General features: G+C 38.1%; 1 protein-coding gene and 1 long non-coding RNA gene across 6 annotated transcripts; one reads left to right on the top strand and one right to left on the bottom strand.

Moving 5' to 3' along the window:
- Positions 1-10,217: 10,217 nt before the first annotated feature.
- On the top strand, positions 10,218-18,314 carry LOC127986898 (GTPase IMAP family member 9-like). Its single transcript, XM_052589153.1, has 3 exons — positions 10,218-11,406; positions 15,618-15,677; positions 16,913-18,314. The coding sequence occupies exon 1, from the start codon at positions 10,218-10,220 to the stop codon at positions 11,136-11,138; it is 921 nt and encodes a 306-aa protein (XP_052445113.1). The 3' UTR covers positions 11,139-11,406; positions 15,618-15,677; positions 16,913-18,314.
- Positions 18,315-19,918: 1,604 nt separating this feature from the next.
- Positions 19,919-25,256, bottom strand: LOC127987471 (uncharacterized). Of its 5 annotated transcripts, XR_008161215.1 has the most exons (6): positions 23,741-25,256; positions 23,232-23,408; positions 22,208-22,728; positions 21,861-22,075; positions 20,821-20,904; positions 19,919-20,546 (listed from the first exon to the last, which is right to left on the bottom strand). It is a non-coding gene; the product is annotated as an uncharacterized LOC127987471 (long non-coding RNA). The 5 variants fall into 5 exon arrangements; XR_008161216.1 differs by lacking the exons at positions 19,919-20,546; positions 20,821-20,904; positions 21,861-22,075 and adding exons at positions 20,948-21,116; positions 21,395-21,468 and having other exon boundaries at positions 22,482-22,728; XR_008161214.1 differs by lacking the exons at positions 19,919-20,546; positions 20,821-20,904; positions 21,861-22,075 and adding exons at positions 21,194-21,356; positions 21,389-21,468 and having other exon boundaries at positions 22,482-22,728.
- Between the last annotated feature and the right edge of the window lie 2,234 nt (positions 25,257-27,490).

Below are 27,490 nucleotides of genomic sequence, written 5' to 3'. Positions count from 1 at the left end.
AACCAATTAAAACTGACTATGTTAGTTGACCAATCAGAACACAGTATGCTACTGAAAGGTGGGGTTTAAGGAAACTAAATCTTTTGAACAGCTTCGCGTGAACCGTTTGGGGATCTCTGAGAATTGAGGTAATTTTAAAATGATATTTTGACAAAATTACAATTTTTTTTTAACCTTGGATGGATTTAAACCTATTGTACAGGACTTATAAACAGTGATAGGAAGCTTAGAATTTTCATCTTACTGGCTCTTTAACTATCCCTTCAGCTAAGGTTTTAAACATGACTAGTAGATTTTAACCAATATGGTATTGGTAGTTATTAAAAGTAGTTTACTCAAGTATCTCAATATTTCTTCTACTAATTACATTGTCATGGAGCTAAACAATTTCTCTTTTCCTTCTTTCCCTAAATCAGACTGGACCCCTGTACTCCAGGATAAAGCTGAATGTGGCAGCGCTGGACAGGTGTTTAATGGTTTTGGCCCTGACAGAGCTGCTGGATCTTCTGAGAAGTGAACGCCAACAGTGATGGGTGCCACAGTCCAGACCCTGGTGTTTCTCTTCTGTCCACCAGTGGTACATCATAAAGATGGTCTCCAGAGTGTTTGATATGTGCCTCGTTACACTGTCACTGTATTATCCTCTGAGTCTCTGAAGAGGTGCTGACCATTCACCAAGAGATTCACCTCCTGAAGACCCCAGAACACATGGAGGCAGCACTGGGCTCAAACTAATGGTGTTTTTCTTAAACCTAAACTATGCTGTAAATGGTTGTATAAAGTACTTTAAATTATAGAGCAATTTGTTTTAATGGGTAAAAATATTGACAGGATGAAAAAATAAAAGAATGTTTTGAGAAAAAATGTATAAGCTGCATTAAACAAATTAACAACTTACATAAGTACTTCTTTTATTTACATGTGAATGTGCAAAAAAAAAAAAAAAATAATAATAATGTATACAACTTGCACCACAAAAATAAACTACAGAAATTAGGTTGTTTCATTGACAATATGATATTTTAAAAAGATACTGAAAAACCATGCCTGTTAACAACAACAGCACAATGAATTTCAGCAAAAAATTGTCTATTAACTTTGTATTAAGTCTTTCCCCAGCAGGCTCACTTTCTCCAGAATAGTACTAAAATAAGAAAATGGAAACACTTGTAAAAAAAACACATAAACAAAGAGATCTTAACATTAGAAAATACAGTATTGTTCAAAATAATAGCAGTACAATGTGACTAACCAGAATAATCAAGGTTTTTCGTATATTTTTTATTGCTACGTGGCAAACAAGTTACCAGTAGGTTCAGTAGATGGTCAGAAAACAAATGAGACCCAGCATTCATGATATGCACGCTCTTAAGGCTGTGCAATTGGGCAATTAGTTGAAAGGGGTGTGTTCAAAAAAATAGCAGTGTCTACCTTTGACTGTACAAACTCAAAACTATTTTGTACAAACATTTTTTTTTTCTGGGATTTAGCAATCCTGTGAATCACTAAACTAATATTTAGTTGTATGACCACAGTTTTTTAAAACTGCTTGACATCTGTGTGGCATGGAGTCAACCAACTTGTGGCACCTCTCAGCTGTTATTCCACTCCATGATTCTTTAACAACATTCCACAATTCATTCACATTTCTTGGTTTTGCTTCAGAAACAGCATTTTTGATATCACCCCACAAGTTCTCAATTGGATTAAGGTCTGGAGATTGGGCTGGCCACTCCATAACATTAATTTTGTTGGTTTGGAACCAAGACTTTGCCCGTTTACTAGTGTGTTTTGGGTCATTGTCTTGTTGAAACAACCATTTCAAGGGCATGTCCTCTTCAGCATAGGGCAACATGACCTCTTCAAGTATTTTAACATATGCAAACTGATCCATGATCAGTAGTAGTACTTATTATACTGCTTCTGTCATGATGATTTATGACTTTGACCTTTGACCTTTTGACAGGTTGAACTTCCGGTAACCTTATGATGGATGGGCGGGACAAATGAGTTCAAGGGTTAACCTATGACCTTTCCAAGCATCGATCATGTGGTTTTGACAGAAAGTTTTACCCTATTGACCTGTTAGTTCTAAATCATGGTTTTGACGGCTAGTTTAATCGGAAGATGAAAGACTCCCCACACATTGATCATGCGGTTTTGACAGAAAGTTTTACCCTATTGACCGTTAGTTTGTTTGAAGTCTGTGCCAGATAAATTGTTTGAAGTTTGTGTCAGTTAGCTTGTTTGAAGTTTGTGTCAGTTAGTTTGTTTGAACTCTGTGTCAGTTAGTTTGTTTGAAGTTTGTGTCAGTTAGTTTGTTTGAAGTCTGTGCCAGATAAATTGTTTGAAGTTTGTGTCAGTTAGCTTGTTTGAAGTCTGTGCCAGATAACTTGTTTGAAGTTTGTGTCAGTTAGGTTGTTTGAACTCTGTGTCAGTTAGTTTGTTTGAAGTTTATCACAGTTATACGGTTATGTGTGTGTGGTTATACGGCTTCTCCCCCTCCCATTACATTTATGAGCGGTGTATAAATGGGGTCGGTGTGTTCTACATTTATATATATATATATATATATATATATATATAAAACATCCTATAATTTATATATATATAACAATTAAAGACTGAAAAACATTTCAGTTATATAATTTATATAATCTAAAACACTTTTTAATTATTTCACATTTATATATATATATAAAACATCATATAATTTATATAATCTAAAACACATTTTAGTTATTTAACATTTATATATAAAACATTATATAATTTATATAATCTAAAACACATTTTAATTATTTCACATTTATATATATAAAACATTATATAGTTTATATAATATCCATAATCTAAAAACAATTTAACTAAGGTTGAAAAAACATTCCGTTCTTTAAAAAAAAAAAAAGGTTATAAATTAAACCGTATAAAAAAATATACTGAAACCGACTGTTTCAGATAAAACAAGATCTTTTTTTTTCTTTTTCTTTTTTTTTTGAGAGCAGGAAAGAGATGTTTTCACACACCTTTGATCCTGACCCTCTGTTTCCCCACTGTCTGTGTTTGCACGCCACAGTGCACACTCGTCGGAATTTACTAACCAATCATAATATCTTCAAAGCCATTTTTAATTAAAACCAAACGTATCTCACGCGGGAGTACCATGTTTTTGACAGTTTTCTGACGGTTCACCTATGAATTACGGCTGGTGCGCGCCTAGCATCTCTTGTACCCCTTTCTCTCTCTCCCTCTCTCTCCCTCTAATGCCTGTGTACACACATTCGTCTCCAAGTCTTATTTTCTTCTTTTAATGAATATAAACACATTATACATTCACAAACAATATAAAACAAAACATTTACATTAGTTTTGTTCATCACTAAAAAATATACATTTTACCAGGATCGGGGAAAAATATATAATTGAACAGAATGAAGAATATGGTCTATTGAGGAACCCGGACGTGTCATTGACACAATTCAGTTAAATTCATTTCACATTATTTGTTGCAAGACATTTTCTATATTATATTTAAAACCTTTTATATCCATCTTTATATCATATCTTTTTCAAAAAGCTGTTTAATTATTTATTTTAACCGTACACCTACAGTACCACCATACAATAAAATGCTGCATGCACGTACACTTTTAAGCGATCTGAATTATGACTAGCCTATAAATTTCATCATAAGCCACACGTACCTTGTTATATCACTATAATATCCACGGCGCTATACAAATTTGTATTCTGATAAACCATATAAACAAGCGGACATACGCGTGGACATATCAAGTTAAAAAGAGACTTATCTCTATTTTAAACAATAATAAATTATATATGATGGCATGTTACTAAACCGGAACATACATTTTAAACAAGTATTCATCGTTTTTATAAAACACATCGCAGTAACAGACATGTTACTAAACCAAAACAAATAATTTTATCATACATTTTTTTTTAATCATGTATTCAATCAGTACTTATACAACATATTCAAACACATTTTAAACATATTTTAAACAAAAACTAATCATGAACGCAGCCTTCTCAAAATTACAGACATGTACAATCATGCTGATCACATATTATGGGATATTCAGACTTTTAGCCACTAATACGTTTTAGGATAATGAAAAACACCAATGTCTGAGGGGTGTCAAAATATCTCCAGTCCCCAAAACCCACTCAGACTCCAGGGGTTAAAGAATATGAAAATAAATAATTATATAATGACATCGGGCTACTAAAGCAATTCATTAAACAAAAAAAGGTATTCAACATTTAAGATAATCAAACTTATAAAACACACCATACTCTTCTTTTTTTTTAAGAGATAACTTATTTTAAATGTGATAGCATAGTATATATACAATAAACATTTCTGATGATACATATAAAAATTTATCCCTTACATTTTTAGACCGGTGAGAGATGTCCAAACATGAATGAAATATCCCCAAAATAAAATAATACGACTTAAAAAATAAAATAAAAATGATTAAATCATAAACAGAATCTCACAGGTCTTCGTAGTGAAATGTATGTGAGACCTGAGGGGCTGCTTCACACACACCCCGCGCAGGCGAGGGTGGAGTTCCAGAACGCATGATCTAAGTCAATGGTGTACATTATTTCAAAGCTAACATTAATGTAATGTTTTTTTAATAATCAGTACCCCCACTACATCTGATGTCCGTTGATTCTTAATTCATGATATATATTACCTAAAATATTTTATATTTTTATATAATATTATATAATAAAAAATTATTTATATCATATTATATCATATCATATGTATGATCATATTATATCAGATGCGTCATGCATTAATCACTTTAGATTCTTTAAAGTTCTTATTTTTAGCACCATCTTCAAAGTTTTCATACCATCTCTCTCTCTCTCCCTCTCTCTCCCCCTCTCACACACACACACACACACACACACACACACACACACACTCACTCACTCCCCCTCTCTCTCACACACACACACACACACACACACTCTCTCTCTCTCTCTCTCTCTCTATCTCTCTCTCTCTCTCTCTCTCTCTCTCTCACACACACACACACACACACACACACACACACACACACAATGAAACATGAAGCCAAAGTCTTTCTGTATGTTTTTTAAAAATAAAACTTAAAATATTGATTTTGCTTTAAATCTATGCTGAGGAGCTCGTTTGTTTGTCACAGTATAGACTGTGAAGTTTTTGATGAAGTTGTTTTATCTTTTAGAAGAAAGACCCTCGATGGTATTCAACCATTAAAGATGGTTCAGGAAAGACCCACGTGTCCTAGAGATGTAATTTATGTGCGTTGCTACGGTCGTAAACCTTTCACATATCCACGGTACTTTCAGACACAGAGCAGGAAAGACATTTGCAGGCCCTCTGCTTAGCCGTCCCAAAATACCTCCATTTAAAAGCAAAAATATTAAAATGACCGCCTGTACATCTAAAAGGCTGTAGTTCTATTTTTTATATATTTTGTATTAAAAGTACTATCCATATTATATTCCTTATTTAAAACAATATATTTAACCGACAGTATCCCCCCCAACGTGTGTTTTCCATCAGTTGTTTGCCCTTCAGCCTTATTACGTAGTGCTTTTCATTTAGCCTACTGTAAGATCCCTTTACAATAGTGTAATGAAAGTTAACTTTTCTTAAAAGTTTATAGTTGTATTTTACTATATCCCCATCCTTCTATCCTGTAGATTGTATGCGTACTGTAAAATAACAAATATACATCTTGCTTATAGTCAGTCAAATAATTACACCTACAATTTGAAACGTGTTTAAACACGTTGTGTGTCACTAAAGCAAGGCACACCGTCTATCGTCTTATTTTTTTTTAATAACGCGATGACCGGCATCGTCTCTTCATATAATTTATGCACCCGAGTGCTTTTCTCTCCAGAGAGGAAAACCCGTTCTCTTTGGATATGTTTGGCAGAAACATAATTTCTACATCAGAAATTTTTTTAAATGTACGACTGAACTTTTCTCATTCGACAGAAATACTATTTTCAAATTATTTACCCGGCCTATAACACTCGGTGTAAATGTTCTTACCTAGAACAGAAAACATACGCTTTGACTATTTTGTAGGCATCGTGTAATGTTAAATGGTTTACTAAAAAAAAACAGTAATCACCAGCAGCTGTGATTTTTCAAAAAGAAAGAAATGTACGAGCTAAGGATGTTTCAACTATTATCATCATTTCCCTTTGACCCGGATAAAGCGGTAATTAATTTTCTATGCGAGTGAAACAATATACAGTTCTCATACTATTTGTGTAAATAGCTGTGCTAAAACATTTATGACTATTTAAGCACAGGCCAACAGATCATGTCAAGGGTGTTTCACATCTAAGAATCACAATGTTTTGTAAATGACATTTTTCTTACACCTCGAGATTTAGCCGTATCAAGATTTTGGACGGCCTTTCGTGTATTCGAGCGACCAAATCACTAAGAAAGAGAGTATAGCGAGAAAACTTACGTTTACAACGCATATAGAATTCAGAATACAATTGTTAAAGTATTTTTTTTTTGTTAAATGTTGATTTGTAAATGATATTTTTATTACTTCCGTTAGATTTAGTCATCGTGTTCGGATAGCCGATGACGCAAATCACATTTTGTTTTAAGAATCCTGTAAGTCCATGCCAACTCTCGCGCGGGAAAGAGAGCGGGGTGAGCGCATTCTATTCATTTAAGAAAAATTATTAAACATTTGACCAAACTTTTTTTTTTTTGTTGACAAAACATGACATGATGACATTAAAGAATGTTATCAGTTCCTACGGCCATCTTCTTCGATTCAAATAAAGCAACATCTCTAGTGTACGTGTGTATGTGCTAAACATCTTTGCTTCTCCACTTCTCCAGATTTGTTAGATGGGCTACCGTTGTAATACAAACACATTTGAGAACTACGACGTTCTCACTTTTGTAACGGTTAGAGAAAAATGCCGTACACACTTTTGCATTTCATAATTCAGTGATTTTAGCAGTAATGATCACATAAGACAAAAATTGTCAACGTGTGACTCGTAAACATGTATCATTTTTATTTATTCATTTATTTTTACCAGAGATAGTCGACCGATCTGTTGACACGTTGTTTTGCAGTTTTCGCAGACTGCGGTCAAACATATGCTGCCTGTTCATAGAAATTTTACAGCATAACAATATCGCCCCTACATCTAGAGCTCTTGTTCATATAGCCGATGACCACATTCACATTGTTTCAGCATTTGCCGCTTGACATTAAAGAGTAGGCCTATGCGTACTCCCCTTCGGTCGTAAGCATTATCATCTACCGTGCGCTGAGATTTTTCTGCTTTGTCCACTTTTGACGGATTTGCTAGAGGGACTATGTCGCCTTGTTGTAACGTGATTACGTTTAAGATCCATAAGATTGCACTACATTCACCTGAAAAGGTTATAGACATAGTCTTTTATACAGGAAATGTGTATCGGAATAACAATTACCTAATAGTGAAGTCCGCTCTTTTAAACTATTGTGAAAACTTTTAATGTTGATCTGGCCCACCAGCCGTGTATCTTTTTCATTGTTTTTAGATAAAGACTATTCTCAGAGTTTGGTCAAACAGACAAAAACATGAACCAAATAGAGTACAAGATGATTAAATGATTGTCAAGAGAGTGTTTAAACTGAGATTGTGATGCACTTTAGAGCTTTTTCTGGTCTACCTGTGTCACAATGACAAATAATAGCCACTACCTCGACTTTTAAAATGAGCCTTACCATCTTCTGTTATGACTCTTATACTTAATACAAACCCATCTACTACACTAAAGTTAGACATTAAAAGTCATGGATGTCATGGATGTGGTATTTTCATCGTATGCATCTCTAAACAGTACTTCAATAAATAAATCGCTGTCACGTCTAAATAACCCGCTCTTCTTTAAGAAAACCGCGAGGCGAGCAGTTTCTGACATCTATTAATTCACTTCATTTTTTTTCACCACAGCAAATGTTTTGTTTAGCATACATGTTAGTCAGTTACATAGGCGTCACGCATGAAGTTTATAGTTATTTAAAATAATTATGATAGAGTTACAGGTTTAGGTTAGTGGGGTGCCTGTAAGCGGTGAAAGCTTCGAGCATCGGAGACGACGGTGTTACTCAAACAGCCCATATCTTTACCTTTTAACAAAAACTGTCGTATTACGCGTTACTAAGACAAAATCTGTAACAGCGTTCATTAATATGTTGAAATGAAAATAAACATACAAAACTTTATAATGACCCTATAGCCTAACACCGCATTGACAAATGTTTTGTTCTAACGCTTTCGCCCTAAAATTGCGAGATTTCTTAACGGACGCTAGAGCGAACTGTAAACCACACACTTTCTCATCGCATTACGCTAAGAAACTGCACATGGTTAAAGCTATTACACCATAAACTGTCTAAAGTTGTTAATGTACAAGCACAGTAACTATTTCTACAAAAAAAATATCACTGCACTACTGTTTTTGCATATAATACATCGTTCAACAATACTTTTGCACACTCATTCGACTGTATTTATTACGTTCCTGCTGTTCATAATGTATATATAATCCTTCATTGCTCTGTTCATCATGCACATACGATCCCTACATTGCATTCATATTTATATTCTGTATATACTCTGATCGATATCGTACGTATATTGCAAGTACACTTTATATTCTGTATAGCTTTACTTACTCTGCACTTTTATGTATATAAAACACTATATTCTTGCACTTCTGGTGAGATGCTAACTGCATTTTATTAGCTCTGTACTTGTACTCTGCATAATGACAATAAAGTTGAATCTAATCTAAACAAGTACAATCGTACGCTTCCAGGACTTTGCAAATTCTTTCTGTTTAAATGAGTTTAAACGGACTTTCGCATTCTTATCTTATTTTCACCAACTAAGTGATATTCCTAGGCCTCGCGGATTGTTTTCTAGTTTTGGCCCTCAAACTCCTTGTTCATACGCAGTGATATCTCTGTGAATCTGCTCGATTTCATAAAATATATTTTACGTTATATCATTATACTATCCTAGTTTATATCAGATACAAGTTTGTTTCTTCATATTTCTCGCAAGTCAAACCCCTAACTACGGCCCTTCACCCTCCTCTGCTTTTTGAGCGCAACACCCACTGCCTATTTTTTGGTAGAATGTACAGAAGATCGACCGCTACTCCCTCGTGACTACGGCTAGTCTTTATCCCCTGTGAGCGGCTGACCTCATAAACTCTGCAGTTATCGCAGGTTTTCTTATGATCTGCGAACAAGGGTTTTACAGCGCGGTCGATGGAGTATCTGTCACTATCTACGTGGACTGACAGAAACGGCTTTGTCTGAAACTGACGCACTCTCAAATTTTTCAAATAATAAGGCTTCGACGGATCTGAACGCTTTGAAAAAACAAAACAACACTGGATCGTCGTGGAATTGATCATCGTGGATTTTAAAACGCTCGGTTTACGTCTTGGAACAAATTCTGGAAAGGATGTCCGCCACTACCAGCGCTGCTGCGGATGATCGAGTGGAGTGCGGCTGTGCCGAAGGAAAGATGTGTCCTGTAAAAGCCAACATAGACTCTATGTTTAAACAATGTTACAGAGAGCAAATGATTGATCTGATGCGTAAAATCATAGACGATGCGTCTGATCCGAATCTTGATTGTACGACGGATTCCAAGCGCGTAACAAATCTCAAGAAAGAAATGGACGTTGTAAGAAGCCTGAAAAATAACCAGTGGCCCGATTTGACGAGCTTGTATACGACCAGCAAGGCGCCGATTTGTGTAACGACCAGAAAAATTCTGTATGTGACGGCCGAATGTAGCGGCGAGATGTACATTAACGAGACTCTCTGTCTGTGTACGTGCATAACGGATTTGTGTGTGATGTTAGTCGCTAAACATTATGGTTTCGCCATACATGAAATTATTGAAACCGTCGTCAATTTCATAGTAGAACAAAACTTGAGGGCCTGTCGAGATTTTCTTTTCTGGCTAGATAACTTGTGATGTCATGTCATCCCTATTGTTTGTAATAACAATTTGATCACTTTCTTCATTACTTCATTGTAAATTCAACACTGTTTTGTTGAAATAAAAGTTTGAATCCCTTCACTGAATATTATTTCTCAGAGTTCATTTTTTTAATGATTTAGCACATGTCCGAAGAGACAATCCTGGGACGGAGAGAGTTCATATCAGTACAGAGTATGAGTTCAGTTATCCGTGTATGTTCAGAGGGTCACGCCACTGTTTCAGGCAGATCTGTGTCTGTAGTAGATACTCCTCCATTCTTTGACACACAGATGAGACCTGAAGAGTTAGTCACAGAGATAGCCAGAAGTGTGTATCTATCCAGTCCTGGACCTCACGCTTTTCTCATTGTGTTGAGAGTAATAGACAGATTCACTGAACAGGAGCAGAAGATTCCTCAGATGATTGAGATGATGTTGGGACAGGAGGTGTTAAAGTACTCCATCATTCTCTTCACTCATGGAGATCTGGTGGAAGGACGGTCAGTAGTGGATCTCGTTGAGGAGAACTGTAGATTAAGAGATCTAGTCGATCGGTGTGGAGGCAGATATCATATCTTCAACAATAGAAGTATGAGTAACAGAGAGCAGGTGAATGATCTCCTGCAGATGATTGACTCAATGATAGCACGGAATAGAGGACACTACATTAACCAGATGTACAAAGACGCTCAGAAATTCAGACAAGAAGAAGAAAAGCAGAGACTGAGATATGAAGAGAATAGAAGAAGAGAGGAGAAACAAATACATGAGATGGAGAGAGTGAGAAAAGAGATGGAAGAGAAAGTCAGAGCAGAGTATGAAGCTAATAGATCTGAACAAGAAAGACTTAAAGCAGGGCGACAGAGAGATGAAGAGAAGAGAAGAAGAGAAGAGAAACAAATACAAGAGGAGATGGAGAGGGTGAGAAAAGAGATGGAGGAGAGATTCAGAGCAGAGTATGAAGCTGAGAGATCTGAACAAGAAAGACTTCGAGCAGTGAGACAGAGAGATGAAGAGAAGAGAAGAAAGGGGGAGAAACAAAAAGAGAACTGTGTCTGTAGTTGATACTCCTGGCTTCTTCAGCACTTCTAATAAAAGCTGATGGATGAATGACTGAAAGAAGAGACCGAAGAGGAAGCCATAGCAGAGAACGACAGGAGCAGAGCTTTATCTTTCACACTGGAGACAGAGAGATGAAGAATGAAGACCAGGAGAGAGAGAGAGAGATGAACGGAGGAGCAGTAAGAGAGCTGCTCGTGTGTCATGCAGCAGAACAGCTGGAAACGAACCGCTTCATCCAGCGGATGAGACACACGAGATCAGAGGCAGTCCGGTAAGAACACGCAGACTCTATGTATTATACAAGGGTCCAGAGGAAGTGTTTCAAGTACTTGAATTTGACTTTTGGAAATTTAAGTCCTTGAAAACCCTTGGAAACTGACATATTTTTGAAAAGGTACTTGAAAAGTACTTGAATGTTTAAAAGGCAGTATATATAAAATAAGTGTTTGGGTTGCTTAACATTCATAAACCCTTTGTGTCAATGTAAATATTTATAAAACTATGCAAATACAGGATAATACATTCATATAGTTCTGTTAAGCCTGTATGATTTGTTGTATTTCATGATTTCAAAATAAAAGTTAAAAACCTAGCTCTGAGTTTGCAGGTGGCCATATATTAAAATAACATTTAAATGTCCTTGAATCAAGCTTTAAAGTGAAACATCACGAGGCCGAAGGCGCCCTCTGCAGTTATTTGTTATAATACAAAATGGACTTAAGTATTTAATGTACTTATGTTTATATTATTTATAGACATATTATATATTATAACAGTGATTTTCAATAAATCCGTGTCATGACTGGTTCAAATTAAATATCAAAATAAAGTAATTATTGTCTAATAGTTAAATAGATAGATATAAATAAAGTTTAAAAAATAATCAGTTTAAAAAATGATCACTAGTTTTAGATTACCAAGATAATCATTAATTATATCTCTAGATTATTTAAATGTTTAAAAATACAACTGTTGTTTTGCTGTTTTGCTTTTTTTGGTTTAAAAGACTGTATTAAAATTGTCTCATTCTAGTAAACCAAGTATCTGTATTTTGTCTTCTCTCATGAGCTAAATGTATTGTCAAACCCCTAGTGTCTATGAGCATGATATAGCTAAAAAAATGTGTATGATGCCATCTAAGTTCCTAAAAGAGGTGCTTCCAGAAGTCATAGATCCTCTTCTGACTATTATTAATTCCTCATTGTCATTAGGATATGTCCCCAAAACCTTCAAATTGGCTGTTATTAAGCCTCTCATAAAAAACCACAACTTGACCCCAAAGAACTAGTTAATTATAGACCAATCTCGAATCTCCCTTTTCTGTCCAAGATACTAGAAAAGGTGGTATCCTCACAATTATATTCCTTCTTATCTATGACGATTTCTAGTCAAGTCACCTTTATTTATATAGCACTTTAAACAAAATACATTGCGTCAAAGCAACTGAACAACATTCATTAGGAAAACAGTGTCTCAATAATGCAAAATGATAGTTAAAGGCAGTTCATCATTGAATTCAGTTATGTCATCTCTGTTCAGTTGAAATAGTGTCTGTGCATTTATTTGCAATCAAGTCAACGACATCGCTGTAGATGAAGTGACCCCAACTAAGCAACCCAGAGGCGACAGCGGCAAGGAACCGAAACTCCATCGGTGACAGAATGGAGAAAAAAACCTTGGGAGAAACCAGACTCAGTTGGGGTCAGTTCTCCTCTGACCAGACGAAACCAGTAGTTCAATTCCAGGCTGCAGCAAAGTCAGATTGTGCAGAAGAATCATCTGTTTCCTGTGGTCTTGTCCTGGTGGTCCTCTGAGACAAGGTCTTTACAGGGGATCTGTATCTGGGGCTCTAGTTGTCCTGGTCTCCGCTGTCTTTCAGGGATGTAGAGGTCCTTTCTAGGTGCTGATCCACCATCTGGTCTGGATACGTACTGGATCCAGGCGACTGCAGTGACCCTCTGATCTGGACACAGACTGGATCTGGTGGCCACGGTGACCTCGGAATAAGAGAGAAACAGACTAATATTAGCGTAGCTGCCATTCTTCTAACGATGTAGAAAGTATATAGGGTGTTATGGGAAGTGTTCCTGTTTCTGGTTTTCCTATTTAATGCAGCATAAAAGTCCTTTAAAGGATTAACCAGTCAGGATTTAGACCGTATCATAGTACTGAGACTGCTCTCCTTATAGTTACAAATGATCTGCTCTTATCATCTGATCGTGGTTGTATCTCTCTATTAGTTTTATTGGATCTTTGAACAATTGACCACAACATTCTTTTGCATAGACTTGAACACTTTGTTGGCATCAGTGGAAGTGCATTAGCATGGTTTAAATCGTACTTATATGACCGCCATCAGTTCGTAGCAGTGAATGAAGATGTATCATATCGATCACAAGTGCAGTATGGAGTACCTCAAGGCTCAGTACTAGGGCCGCTACTCTTCACGCTTTATATGTTACCCTTGGGAGATATCATCAGGAAACATGATGATACTCATCTCTATATTTCTTCGCGGCCCGGTGAAACACACCAATTTGAAAAACTAATGGAATGCATAGTCGATATAAAAAACTGGATGACGAGTAATTTCTTACAGCTAAATTCTGAAAAAAAAAACAGAGGTGTTAATTATAGGACCTAAAAACTCTGCATTTATTGACCTAGAACACTGTCTAAGACTTGATGGTTGCTCTGTCAATTCTTCGTCATCAGTTAGGAACCTAGGTGTGCTATTTGATCGCAATCTTTCCTTAGAAAGCCACGTTTCTAGCATTTGTAAAACTGAATTTTTCCATCTTAAAAATATATCTAAATTACGGCCTATGCTCTCAATGTCAAATGCAGGAATGTTAATCCATGCATTTATGACTTCAAGGTTAGACTATTGTAATGCTTTATTGGGTAGTTGTTCTGCACGCTTGGTAAACAAACTACAGCTAGTCCAAAATGCAGCAGCAAGAGTTCTTACTAGAACCAGGAAGTATGACCATATTAGCCCGGTCCTGTCCACACTGCACTGGCTCCCTGTCAAACATCGTATAGATTTTAAAATATTGCTTATTACTTATAAAGCCCTGAATGGTTTAGCACCTCAGTATTTGAATGAGCTCCTTTTACATTATAATCCTCTACGTCCGCTACATTCTCAAAAGGCAATTTTATAATACTTAGATTATTCGCTTATTCTGAGGCCACCGTAGCCACCAAATCCAGTCTGTATCCAGACCAGATGGTCACTGCAGTCACCCGAATCCACTACGTATCCAGACCAGATGCTGGTTTCGTCTGGTCAGAGGAGAACTGGCCCCCCAACTGAGCCTGGTTTCTCCCAAGGTTTTTTTCTCCATTCTGTCACTGATGGAGTTTCGGTTCCTTGCCGCTGTCGCCTCTGACTTGCTTAGTTGGGGACACTTCATCTACAGCGATGTCGTTGACTTGATTGCAAATAAATGCACAGACACTATTTAACTGAACAGAGATGACATCACTGAATTCAATTATGAACTGCCTTTAACTATCATTTTGCATTATATCTTTTGAATATAATTGTCATAGTATCTTTTGAAGTTGCCACATCCTTGTGGCTTTGAATGTGCTGCACTTTATTTGTAACATTTAGTTTTATTAGTATTTATTAGAATTTGAAAATTAATGATATTGTGATGTCTGATATTAGTCCTTGAAAATGAAAAAATCCTGGAATTTCATTTCGCAGTTTCTGTACGAGCCCTGTTAAACTAATACTTCATTTAACATAAGAGCACGGCCAATATAACGTTTTGCTGATTTTATTGGCTGATATGAGCCTGTTGCCGATATATCCACATCAACATTCACGAGATAGTGACACCAGTCAACACTTTCCCTTCAGTAAGGAGGTCTCTTGTTCAGGCACTATTCAAGCGTTGTCTTATTCAACCTTAAGTGCCCTGCGAAGTGGACTTCACATGAAGTTCCGTCATGATTCCAGTTCCAAGGCAATATACACATTACATTCAAAGGACATTACATTGCGCAATTTAAACTGTATTTATATATAGAGGTATATTAGCAGTGTGTAGAATTTAATTTCTTAAACAACCATGTTGATCATTGCAAAATAAGTATCAGTCAAATGTTTGGACACACGGGTACTGTAGTATAATATACACAAAGAATATTGAACGGTATAGAGATATCTGCCTTTTTTTTTTTACTCCCTAATATCAGTATTGGCATCAAAAAACCAATTTCAGTCTGGCTCTTTTTAACGTGTTCCTTACAGTCATTCACTGTAATCAGACTCTGCAGGTCTTTGCCCCTCACTATCAGAACTATTTTACACATTTAAACACAAGTCTCAGTGTTTTTTGGATGCATTCTTACTGTTCTCATTGATTTTCTGCTGTTGTTAAAGCAGTAAAAATGTTCTCCAGCAATATTTATCAACTTCCATGCCTTCAGACGTCTGTTTGACCTTCATCTCTCATTTATTTTCAGGTAGAACTCAAGTGTGCAGAAGGTGAAAGGAAACAGATCTCAAGCTGAAAAAAGATGCAGGTTTGTAATAGATCTTTATGATCTACTTAGAGAGTTCAGCCACCCAACAGTTTCTGGTCCCCATTGAGCCTCATAGTAAAATAGACCGGTTTAAATAGACAGGATAACGAAGGAAGTGGAGACAGTTGAGTGCAATAACAGGTGTGCAATTAACTGTGATGAAGGGACAAAGCTATGTGAGAAATGTAGTGTCTGCGGTGAGGTGCCTTAGGGGAAGTGAGACTACTAGTGGACACCTAGGGAAACACAGACCAGACACTGTGACAAATAGTAACAGCAAGGGCAATCATTTTCTAAATGCCAACAACTATATGGACCAAAAAGAAATTATTTAGTGCTTTCTCAAAAAAAATTCTGTGCAAGGTAAGCATGATTGTTGTGTTGATATTAGGTCTTTATTATAACTTTAGCAATATAACATCACATGTTAGGCTACAGACAGGTCAGTGCCTGGACACAACCTCAGAATTAGCCAGTCACTGCCTGATTGGGTCATAATTTAAGACATATATTTCTTTCTTCGAGTGTGGTTATTTAATAAATCCTGAATAGAGCTTGGGAAACTAAGTCACTGTGCATTGCATTCTGGGTAGTCGCAGCTATGTTTGGGGACATGCTCATCAGCCGTCATATTAGTATACATCAGTAATAAACAGGAATAACAATAGACCAAACAATAATCAAGTGTAAGATTACATATAAAGAAAAACCTCAACAAGGAATCAAAGTTACGGTACTTTAATTTTTAATTTAAGACAATCAATAAACTCAATCCGTACAAACACAAAGAGCAGTCAGATGATCTTAACAAACTGCTGCACGTAACCTTCCCCGATCTGTTTTTTTTTACCTTGTTTGTAGTGTCAGTGCATACACATTTGAGCAATGAAAAAATTATTAATCTCTCGAGGCCCATCTGCAATTTACAAATTGATGGGTGCCGGGCCTTCAGATTTTCCTCATCAATGAGCAGAAAATGGTTGTTCGCACAAATTGTCAGTGAACTGTGGCTCTGTGTAGTAAATGCCGCTCCCTCTGAAAGCAGGCGATGGAGATTTACTACTAATCACAAAACCGGCTTTACTGATGAGATGTGGATGATAATCACATGCGATTAATTGCACAGCCCTGGTGGGTGTGTTCATGGTGTGTGTGTCATATAACATGATTAGAGATATTTGTGTTATTAATAATTAATTTCTCATACTTACCATAATGTTTTCTATATATCATAGGTTTTGCACTCTCAACGCCTTAATGAACCTCCGCTCAACCCATGGGTGATCCTCCGCTCCAGTGGCCAAGTAGAGCGTGCACACTGCACATGCATGGCTGGCATAGCAGAGTCTTGCACATATGTTGAGGCTCTCCTTTTTAAAATCAAAGTATCAGTCCGGATACGGGGGACCAAGAATGTCACTGATGTTCCAGCCTACTGGATGATGCGCGCTAATGTTGATAAGGTCCAATCAGAGGTGGGCAACAAGCTCGACTTCACCACTGGTGCAGCTAAGAGAGTGGCACTTGACAAGTGCATCAGTGGAGAGAGGGGAATATCAGGGATATGTACTCATTTAGGCTCCACGAGTCATTGTGGACATGCACTCTCACAGCAAGGCTATTTGTCTTTCTGGGATGGAGGAGTATTACCATCATTATATCACCCAGTTAAGCCACATGTAGTGCCAAGTTCCCTACGGCATCTTTGTGACCCAGGAAAGGATGGATGCCATCTACCCATCCTGTTCCAGCATTGCAACACCCTCACACACCTGCTAGCAGTAACAGAGATACAGGCAGCTGCAGTTGAAGCTCAGACGAGACTGCAACATCCATCATCTGTCTGGTACACATCAAGAGCAGGAAGAATAACAGCTTCAAATATGCATGCCATTGAGTCCGCTAGAGTTGAGAAACCAGCCACATCAACGGTGTCAACAGTGTGCTAAAAACAGCTATCAGATGGGGATAGACAATGAAGGAACAGCAAAGCCTATGTCACACTGGCAGCACCTCAACACACAAGTTTAAAAGTGGAGCAATGTGGATTTATCATAAATCCATCATTTCCTGAGGTTGGGGCATCGCCTGATGTAATCATTCACAGCACATGTTGTGGGAAAGGCTGTCTGGAAATAAAGTGCCTCACTGAATGAATAGTCACAGTTTTTCTGATTTGCCCTGTAATCGAAATCGTATGTATAATATTACAGTTATTTATTTACCTCAGCGCTGCTTGCAGAAACAGTTCTACTCCACCATCATTGAATCCATCCTCTGCACTTCAGTAACTGTCTGGTTCAGCTCAGCTTCTAAATCTGACCTCAGAAGACTACAGAGAGTAGTCCGGACTGCTGAGCGAATCATCGGTACAACCCTCCCTTCTATTCAAGAACTGTACTTATCCAGAGTGAGAAAAAGAGCTGTCAAAATCACTCTGGACCCCTCACATCCAGCACACTCCCTCTTTGAACTGTTGCCATCTGGTCGACGCTACAGAGCACTGAGCACTAGAACGACCAGACACAGGAACAGTTTCTTCCCTCAGGCAATACATCTAATGAACAGCTGATAATAACTGTGGAACACACTACACTTTATATTTATATACACATACACTTTATTTATCTAACACTTACATTTTTGCACATAATATACAGTATTGTTCAAAATAATAGCAGTACGATGTGACTAACCAGAATAATCAAGGTTTTTAGTATATTTTTTTATTGCTACGTGGCAAACAAGTTACCAGTAGGTTCAGTAGATTGTCAGAAAACAAACAAGACCCAGCATTCATGATATGCACGCTCTTAAGGCTGTGCAATTGGGCAATTAGTTGAATTAGTTGAAAGGGGTGTGTTCAAAAAAATAGCAGTGTGGCATTCAATCACTGAGGTCATCAATTTTGTGAAGAAACAGGTGTGAATCAGGTGGCCCCTATTTAAGGATGAAGCCAACACTTGTTGAACATGCATTTGAAAGCTGAGGAAAATGGGTCGTTCAAGACATTGTTCAGAAGAACAGCGTACTTTGATTAAAAAGTTGATTAGAGAGGGGAAAACCTATAAAGAGGTGCAAAAAATGATAGGCTGTTCAGCTAAAATGATCTCCAATGCCTTAAAATGGAGAGCAAAACCAGAGAGACGTGGAAGAAAACGGAAGACAACCATCAAAATGGATAGAAGAATAACCAGAATGGCAAAGGCTCAGCCAATGATCACCTCCAGGATGATCAAAGACAGTCTGGAGTTACCTGTAAGTACTGTGACAGTTAGAAGACGTCTGTGTGAAGCTAATCTATTTTCAAGAATCCCCCGCAAAGTCCCTCTGTTAAAAAAAAGGCATGTGCAGAAGAGGTTACAATTTGCCAAAGAACACATCAACTGGCCTAAAGAGAAATGGAGGAACATTTTGTGGACTGATGAGAGTAAAATTGTTCTTTTTGGGTCCAAGGGCCACAGGCAGTTTGTGAGACGACCCCCAAACTCTGAATTCAAGCCACAGTACACAGTGAAGACAGTGAAGCATGGAGGTGCAAGCATCATGATATGGGCATGTTTCTCCTACTATGGTGTTGGGCCTATTTATCGCATACCAGGGATCATGGATCAGTTTGCATATGTTAAAATACTTGAAGAGGTCATGTTGCCCTATGCTGAAGAGGACATGCCCTTGAAATGGTTGTTTCAACAAGACAATGACCCAAAACACACTAGTAAACGGGCAAAGTCTTGGTTCCAAACCAACAAAATTAATGTTATGGAGTGGCCAGCCCAATCTCCAGACCTTAATCCAATTGAGAACTTGTGGGGTGATATCAAAAATGCTGTTTCTGAAGCAAAACCAAGAAATGTGAATGAATTGTGGAATGTTGTTAAAGAATCATGGAGTGGAATAACAGCTGAGAGGTGCCACAAGTTGGTTGACTCCATGCCACACAGATGTCAAGCAGTTTTAAAAAACTGTGGTCATACAACTAAATATTAGTTTAGTGATTCACAGGATTGCTAAATCCCAGAAAAAAAAAAATGTTTGTACAAAATAGTTTTGAGTTTGTACAGTCAAAGGTAGACACTGCTATTTTTTTGAACACACCCCTTTCAACTAATTACCCAATTGCACAGCCTTAAGAGCGTGCATATCATGAATGCTGGGTCTCATTTGTTTTCTGAGAATCTACTGAACCTACTGGTAACTTGTTTGCCACGTAGCAATAAAAAATATACGAAAAACCTTGATTATTCTGGTTAGTCACATTGTACTGCTATTATTTTGAACAATACTGTACCTGTACATGCATAACTGCTCATCATAATATACCTGCCATACAATTGTCAATTTGTATATTGTCATTTCTTACCTACTTATTTGTATTTCTTATTTATTTTATTCTTTTATTATTTGTTTTTTGTTCTGTCTCTGTCATTCTGTTGCACTGCGGAGATTCTGTCACGAAACAAATTCCTTGTATGCACACGCATTAAAGTTAAATCCCTTCTCTGCATCCAGTGTACTTTCTGTTCTGGTATGCAGTCCTATTTAAAGTGTCATAAGCTTGCAGTCTGAACAATAATGAATTCTGATCACCTGTTCATTCATGCGGTTTTCATGGTAAATATTCATTGTGCAATAACAGCATCACAACTACCTTGATTTTGTTGAAATTTTGCATGTATACTATAAGACTAATCTAGCAAGCCTTGCTGCAAGAGTTAACTGTTTTTGTTTTCCTTTGTCCTACAGCTTCTGTTCTTGCACACCACCTCCACCTATTGTTACCTCCACCTAGTGTTACCTCCACATAATGTTACCTCCACCTAGTGTTTACCTCCACCTAGTGTTACCTCCACATAATGTTACCTCCACCTAGTTACCTCCACCTAGTGTTTACCTCCACCTAGTGTTTACCTCCACCTAGTGTTACCTCCACCTAGTGTTTACCTCCACCTAGTGTTTACCTCCACCTAGTGTTACCTCCACCTAGTGTTACCTCCACATAATGTTACCTCCACCTAGTGTTTACCTCCACCTAGTGTTTACCTCCACCTAGTGTTACCTCCACCTAGTGTTACCTCCACATAATGTTACCTCCACCTAGTGTTACCTCCACATAATGTTACCTCCACCTAGTTACCTCCACCTAGTGTTTACCTCCACCTAGTGTTTACCTCCACCTAGTGTTACCTCCACCTAGTGTTTACCTCCACCTAGTGTTTACCTCCACCTAGTGTTACCTCCACCTAGTGTTACCTCCACATAATGTTACCTCCACCTAGTGTTTACCTCCACCTAGTGTTTACCTCCACCTAGTGTTACCTCCACATAATGTTACCTCCACATAATGTTACCTCCACCTAGTGTTTACCTCCACATAATGTTACCTCCACCTAGTGTTTACCTCCACCTAGTGTTACCTCCACATAATGTTACCTCCACCTAGTGTTTACCTCCACCTAGTGTTTACCTCCACCTAGTGTTACCTCCACCTAGTGTTACCTCCACATAATGTTACCTCCACCTAGTGTTTACCTCCACCTAGTGTTTACCTCCACCTAGTGTTACCTCCACATAATGTTACCTCCACATAATGTTACCTCCACCTAGTGTTTACCTCCACATAATGTTACCTCCACCTAGTGTTTACCTCCACCTAGTGTTACCTCCACATAATGTTACCTCCACATAATGTTACCTCCACCTAGTGTTACCTCCACCTAGTGTTACCTCCACATAATGTTACCTCCACCTAGTGTTACCTCCACCTAGTGTTACCTCCACCTAGTGTTACCTCCACATAATGTTACCTCCACCTATTGTTACCTCCACCTATTGTTACCTCCACCTAGTTTTACCTCCACCTAGTTTTACCTCCACCTAGTGTATACCTCCACCTATTGTTACCTCCACCTAGTGTTACCTCCACCTAATGTTACCTCCACATAATGTTACCTCCACCTAGTGTTACCTCCACATAATGTTACCTCTACCTAGTGTTGCCTCCACCTAATGTTACCTCCACCTATTGTTACCTCCACAGTGTTACCTCCACATAATGTTACCTCCACCTAGTGTTACCTCCACATAATGTTACCTCCACCTAGTGTTTACCTCCACCTAGTGTTACCTCCACATAATGTTACCTCCACCTAGTGTTTACGTCCACCTAGTGTTTACCTCCACCTAGTGTTTACCTCCACCTAGTGTTACCTCCACCTAGTGTTTACCTCCACCTAGTGTTACCTCCACATAATGTTACCTCCACCTAGTGTTTACCTCCACCTAGTGTTTACCTCCACATAATGTTACCTCCACCTAGTGTTTACCTCCACCTAGTGTTACCTCCACATAATGTTACCTCCACCTAGTGTTTACCTCCACCTAGTGTTTACCTCCACCTAGTGTTACCTCCACATAATGTTACCTCCACCTAGTGTTTACCTCCACCTAGTGTTTACCTCCACCTAGTGTTTACCTCCACCTAGTGTTACCTCCACCTAGTGTTTACCTCCACCTAGTGTTACCTCCACATAATGTTACCTCCACCTAGTGTTTACCTCCACCTAGTGTTACCTCCACATAATGTTACCTCCACCTAGTGTTTACCTCCACCTAGTGTTTACCTCCACCTAGTGTTACCTCCACATAATGTTACCTCCACCTAGTGTTTACCTCCACCTAGTGTTTACCTCCACCTAGTGTTACCTCCACCTAGTGTTACCTCCACATAATGTTACCTCCACCTAGTGTTTACCTCCACCTAGTGTTTACCTCCACATAATGTTACCTCCACCTAGTGTTTACCTCCACCTAGTGTTACCTCCACATAATGTTACCTCCACCTAGTGTTACCTCCACCTAGTGTTACCTCCACCTAGTGTTACCTCCACATAATGTTACCTCCACATAATGTTACATCCACCTAGTGTTACCTCCACCTAGTGTTACCTCCACCTAGTGTTACCTCCACATAATGTTACCTCCACCTATTGTTACCTCCACCTATTGTTACCTCCACCTAGTTTTACCTCCACCTAGTGTATACCTCCACCTATTGTTACCTCCACCTAGTGTTACCTCCACCTAATGTTACCTCCACATAGTGTTACCTCCACCTAGTGTTACCTCCACATAATGTTACCTCTACCAAGTGTTGCCTCCACCTAATGTTACCTCCACCTATTGTTACCTCCACAGTGTTACCTCCACATAATGTTACCTCCACCTAGTGTTACCTCCACATAGTGTTACCTCCACCTAGTGTTTACCTCCACCTAGTGTTACCTCCACATAATGTTACCTCCACCTAGTGTTTACCTCCACCTAGTGTTTACCTCCACCTAGTGTTTACCTCCACCTAGTGTTACCTCCACCTAGTGTTTACCTCCACCTAGTGTTACCTCCACATAATGTTACCTCCACCTAGTGTTTACCTCCACCTAGTGTTTACCTCCACATAATGTTACCTCCACCTAGTGTTTACCTCCACCTAGTGTTTACCTCCACCTAGTGTTACCTCCACATAATGTTACCTCCACCTAGTGTTACCTCCACCTAGTGTTACCTCCACCTAGTGTTACCTCCACATAATGTTACCTCCACATAATGTTACATCCACCTAGTGTTACCTCCACCTAGTGTTACCTCCACATAATGTTACCTCCACCTATTGTTACCTCCACCTATTGTTACCTCCACCTAGTTTTACCTCCACCTAGTGTATACCTCCACCTATTGTTACCTCCACCTAGTGTTACCTCCACATAATGTTACCTCCACCTAATGTTACCTCCACATAATGTTACCTCCACCTAGTTACCTCCACATAATGTTACCTCTACCTAGTGTTGCCTCCACCTAATGTTACCTCCACCTATTGTTACCGCCACAGTGTTACCTCCACATAATGTTACCGCCACATAATGTTACCTCCACCTAGTGTTACCTCCACCTAGTGTTACCTCCACCTAGTGTTACCTCCACCTAGTGTTACCTCCACATAGTGTTACCTCCACCTAGTGTTTCCTCCACCTAGTGTTACCTCCACCTAGTGTTACCTCCACCTAGTGTTACCTCCACCTAGTGTTACCTCCACATAATGTTACCTCCACATAATGTTACCTCCACCTATTGTTACCTCCACATAATGTTACCTCCACCTAGTGTTACCTCCACATAATGTTACCTCCACCTAGTGTTACCTCCACATAATGTTACCTCCACCTAGTGTTACCTCCACTTAGTGTTACCTCCACTTAGTGTTACCTCCACATAATGTTACCTCCACCTAGTGTTACCTCCACCTAGTGTTACCTCCACATAATGTTACCTCCACCTAGTGTATACAACTCCATCTAGTGGTACCTCCACTCGGTGTTACCTCCACTCAGTGTAACCTCCACCTAGTTTATACTTCCACCTAGTGTTGCCTCCACCCAGTGTATACCTCCACCTTGTGCTGCCTTCACCTAGTGTATACCATCACCTAGTGGTACCTCCACCTAGTGTTTTTTTTCAGGGTTGAAGCTAAACTCAGCAGGGACACAGGCCCTCCAGGATCAACGTTGATCCTGAGATGTTAACTTCAGCACTACTACTGTAATGCTCAGAAAATCCAAAGATATCAAATGGAAGTGAAGTAATCAATGTCTATAGTAACTTATAGTAAATACTGTAGTGTTTTTGAACTACTATGGTAAAGTGTATTTTACTGTATTATAGTTTTCACAACACTTTTTAATGAGTGCTACAGCATATTGTAGTATTAACTACAGTGAACTGATCAACTGTAATAAATACTGTAATATACTTTCATTTTTACTACAGTAAACTGTAGTGTATTGAAGTATAATATAAACTTAGTACAGTACTGGGTAATGTCATTTGTTTTTATTACTATAGTTTATTACCACAGCAACTACAGAATTACCACAACAAATTAATTCAAGCACTTTACTATATGGTTCAAAAACATTTTTGTATTTACTATAAATTACTATAGTATTTTTTCATGTGGGATATGTTCATACAGAATTTGAAGAAGGGGTTTTGTTCCCCGTTGTTCTCCAGTTCTTCTGTTAAGTGGATTGAAGAATAACCTCCGTTTCACTTTATTGATCTATTAAACATGCAGAACGAATACTCCAGTACTGTAAATTTTCTCTAACTTTTGTTTTAGTAAATTAAATGCTGCTAACATTTCCAGATTATCTTCAGATTATGAGGGGAAAAAACTTTAAGAGATCAATGGAATTGTTAGAAATGTTAAATAGTCACGTGTATTATAGACTTAAGTCACTATACAAACACTGTATTACTGGGTTTCTCATCTCTCCAAACATGATCAAACACACCTGAATAAGAGAATAGAGGTTTTCAGGATTACTAGAGAGGTAAATGCAGGTCAATCTGATCAAGGTTGGAGCTAAACTTGGAGCCAGAGTTGAGATCCTCTGCTGTATTCTGTTAATAAGACAAAGAAAAGTGTTATCTTTAGTAGTATCTGTAGTTGGCAGTTAGGATGCTACTACTTCTGATTCAGCTACGGAGGTTTTTTTTTCTTTTCTGTCTTACGGAGAGTGAGATTCTGACCTCAGCAAATGTTCAAAGCACAAACAAGTATCTTTCAATAGAACGCAAGGACCTATCACATGAACTGCTTGCTATATATAATATTCTATATTTAAATTTTAGGCCGGTATAATTTAGTATTTGCCACATTTGTTGTGTAAAGTAGATGTCTGGACAGTGGGAGTGGACAGGACGCAGTTTAAGTGAGAGTAGACATGTTTTAAGCGCACACTCTCTCCGCGCAGAGCAGCGTGTATCTGAGCAAGCACGTCTGGTTTTGTGACAGAGCAAAGGAAATCTGCATGTGAACAGAGAGATTGACGCTCGTGGATTTTCGTGTTACAATAACGCGCTCTCGCTGCTGTTTCAGCACCTCATACACATACAGTACACGCACTGCAAACGGAGTACATGTGAACCTGTATAATGTTCTATTTCAACACCTGAGGCACCGCTACAATTAATGAGCTCTATGAACAATGCATGGCAAAAAAGAAAAAAAAGGCCCTGGACACGGGATTTATTTATTTATTTGCCATATGTCTAGACTTTTTGTCACACCTTAACTTAGTGATTATTTTGACTTATGTCTGTTCTAGAGACGTTACAACTTTTTGAAAAAGCTGTAATTGGCTTTCGTTTGAAAATATGTTTCAAATTCATCCTGACTGCATTTATGACTGTAAAGCATTTCTGTGTGTGTCAAAATCATGATTAAAATCGAAATCGCAAAATTGATCAAAGAAATTGCGATAGGTTTTTTTGTTCATATTGCACAGCCCTATAATACACTGTATGTGATTAAGGTATAATATGTATTAGATAATGTGGAGTGAGTGGCATAAATCAGGAAGGTGCTGGCACAACTGCAGGAGAGGAGGCTGAAACAGTAAACGGTCTCATTGTGTCCTCACAACCACATACATGAACACATCTGGTGTGTTGCTTATATTGCTTTAGAAAACCTCTTCTTTTTAGTATTTTTATTCTTTCTGTCAAAAACTTGTCTTTGGAGATTGCAGAAATGACATAAATTAAGGAGATTATTTATTTATTAAGGAGATTTATTTTTTTATTTTCAAACGGCTGAGTCTGAGTGTCAGAGACTGGAGGATTTGAGCAGTGAACTAGGTGTTCTCAGATCACTGTGCTTCAGTACATGATGTCAGACAGTGGGATACTGAGGGGACAGACATCGAAGTAGTTTACTAATGCAGTCTCGTAATCGTGTAGAACTGAGAATCTGTGCCATGCATAAGAAGGACTTAAACTTGTGTGGGCTTGTGAACTCCACTGAGACTGTAAACACTGATTTGGATTTGGTATTGAAAATCTTAAGGTAGAGCCTCAATAAAAGACATCATAATCATCTACTTGTATTATTGTGGCTTTAAGATTCTGAAGGTACCAGATGTGATGACCAACACAACCTTCAGAAATCAACTGAACAAATGTCTCTAGCCTTTATAATCAGACTGGTATGTTGACAACTCATCTAATATATTTATGTGTATGACTTGCAGATGTATTATCTGGATTGCTTTTGAATATAATATTTCCAGGTGCTTATTTTCTAAATGTCTTCCTCTTCACTCTACAGATATTAAGCTGATTATGCCTTTAAGTTATTCAGTTATTTGTTTATATTTTGATGCATTAATTCCTAAGTTAGTTATTCATATTGTCCTGTATCTGTTGATGTTTGGGTATGCACTTTCAAATACTTATCTTGCTGAGTGCTACACTGATGATTATTGTTTATTAGGACACATCCTTCTGACCAGCAGGTCTTCATCAGGCCTACACTGCTTGAGAGGAAGACGGAGCTATTTAAAGGCTCCAGTTCTTGAAATAAAGAAGAAGGGAGACTATCTTTAGTGTGTGGGGGTCTTCCTAACGTCTTATATCTTCTTAAATCCCAGTTTTTCAACAGGTTTTGGTAATTTCATACACTACTTCTGTTTTACACGCCTGCTGTTCAGAATGTACAGGTCACATTTGTGTTGAAGAGATGTTATGTATGTTCCTTACCAAGAAGAAGAGTTTGATGCGTACATGTCAGAAGTGTGTCTTGAAGAGGAAAGACTGATTGTGATGAGGGAGATGAGACAGCACTGCACCGAGCTCAGAAAGCTGACGGGGAACATCGGCACAATGACATCAGAAATGAACTTTTCTTATACCTTCTTGCTGTGTGAAGCTTTTGGGGAGACTGGGTTCTTACCCAACCACTGCTATATGTT

Source organism: Carassius gibelio, chromosome B22 (genome assembly GCF_023724105.1).
Source record: "Carassius gibelio isolate Cgi1373 ecotype wild population from Czech Republic chromosome B22, carGib1.2-hapl.c, whole genome shotgun sequence".
Lineage (NCBI taxonomy): Eukaryota > Metazoa > Chordata > Actinopteri > Cypriniformes > Cyprinidae > Carassius > Carassius gibelio.
This window is presented reverse-complemented; position numbering and strand designations above follow the sequence as displayed.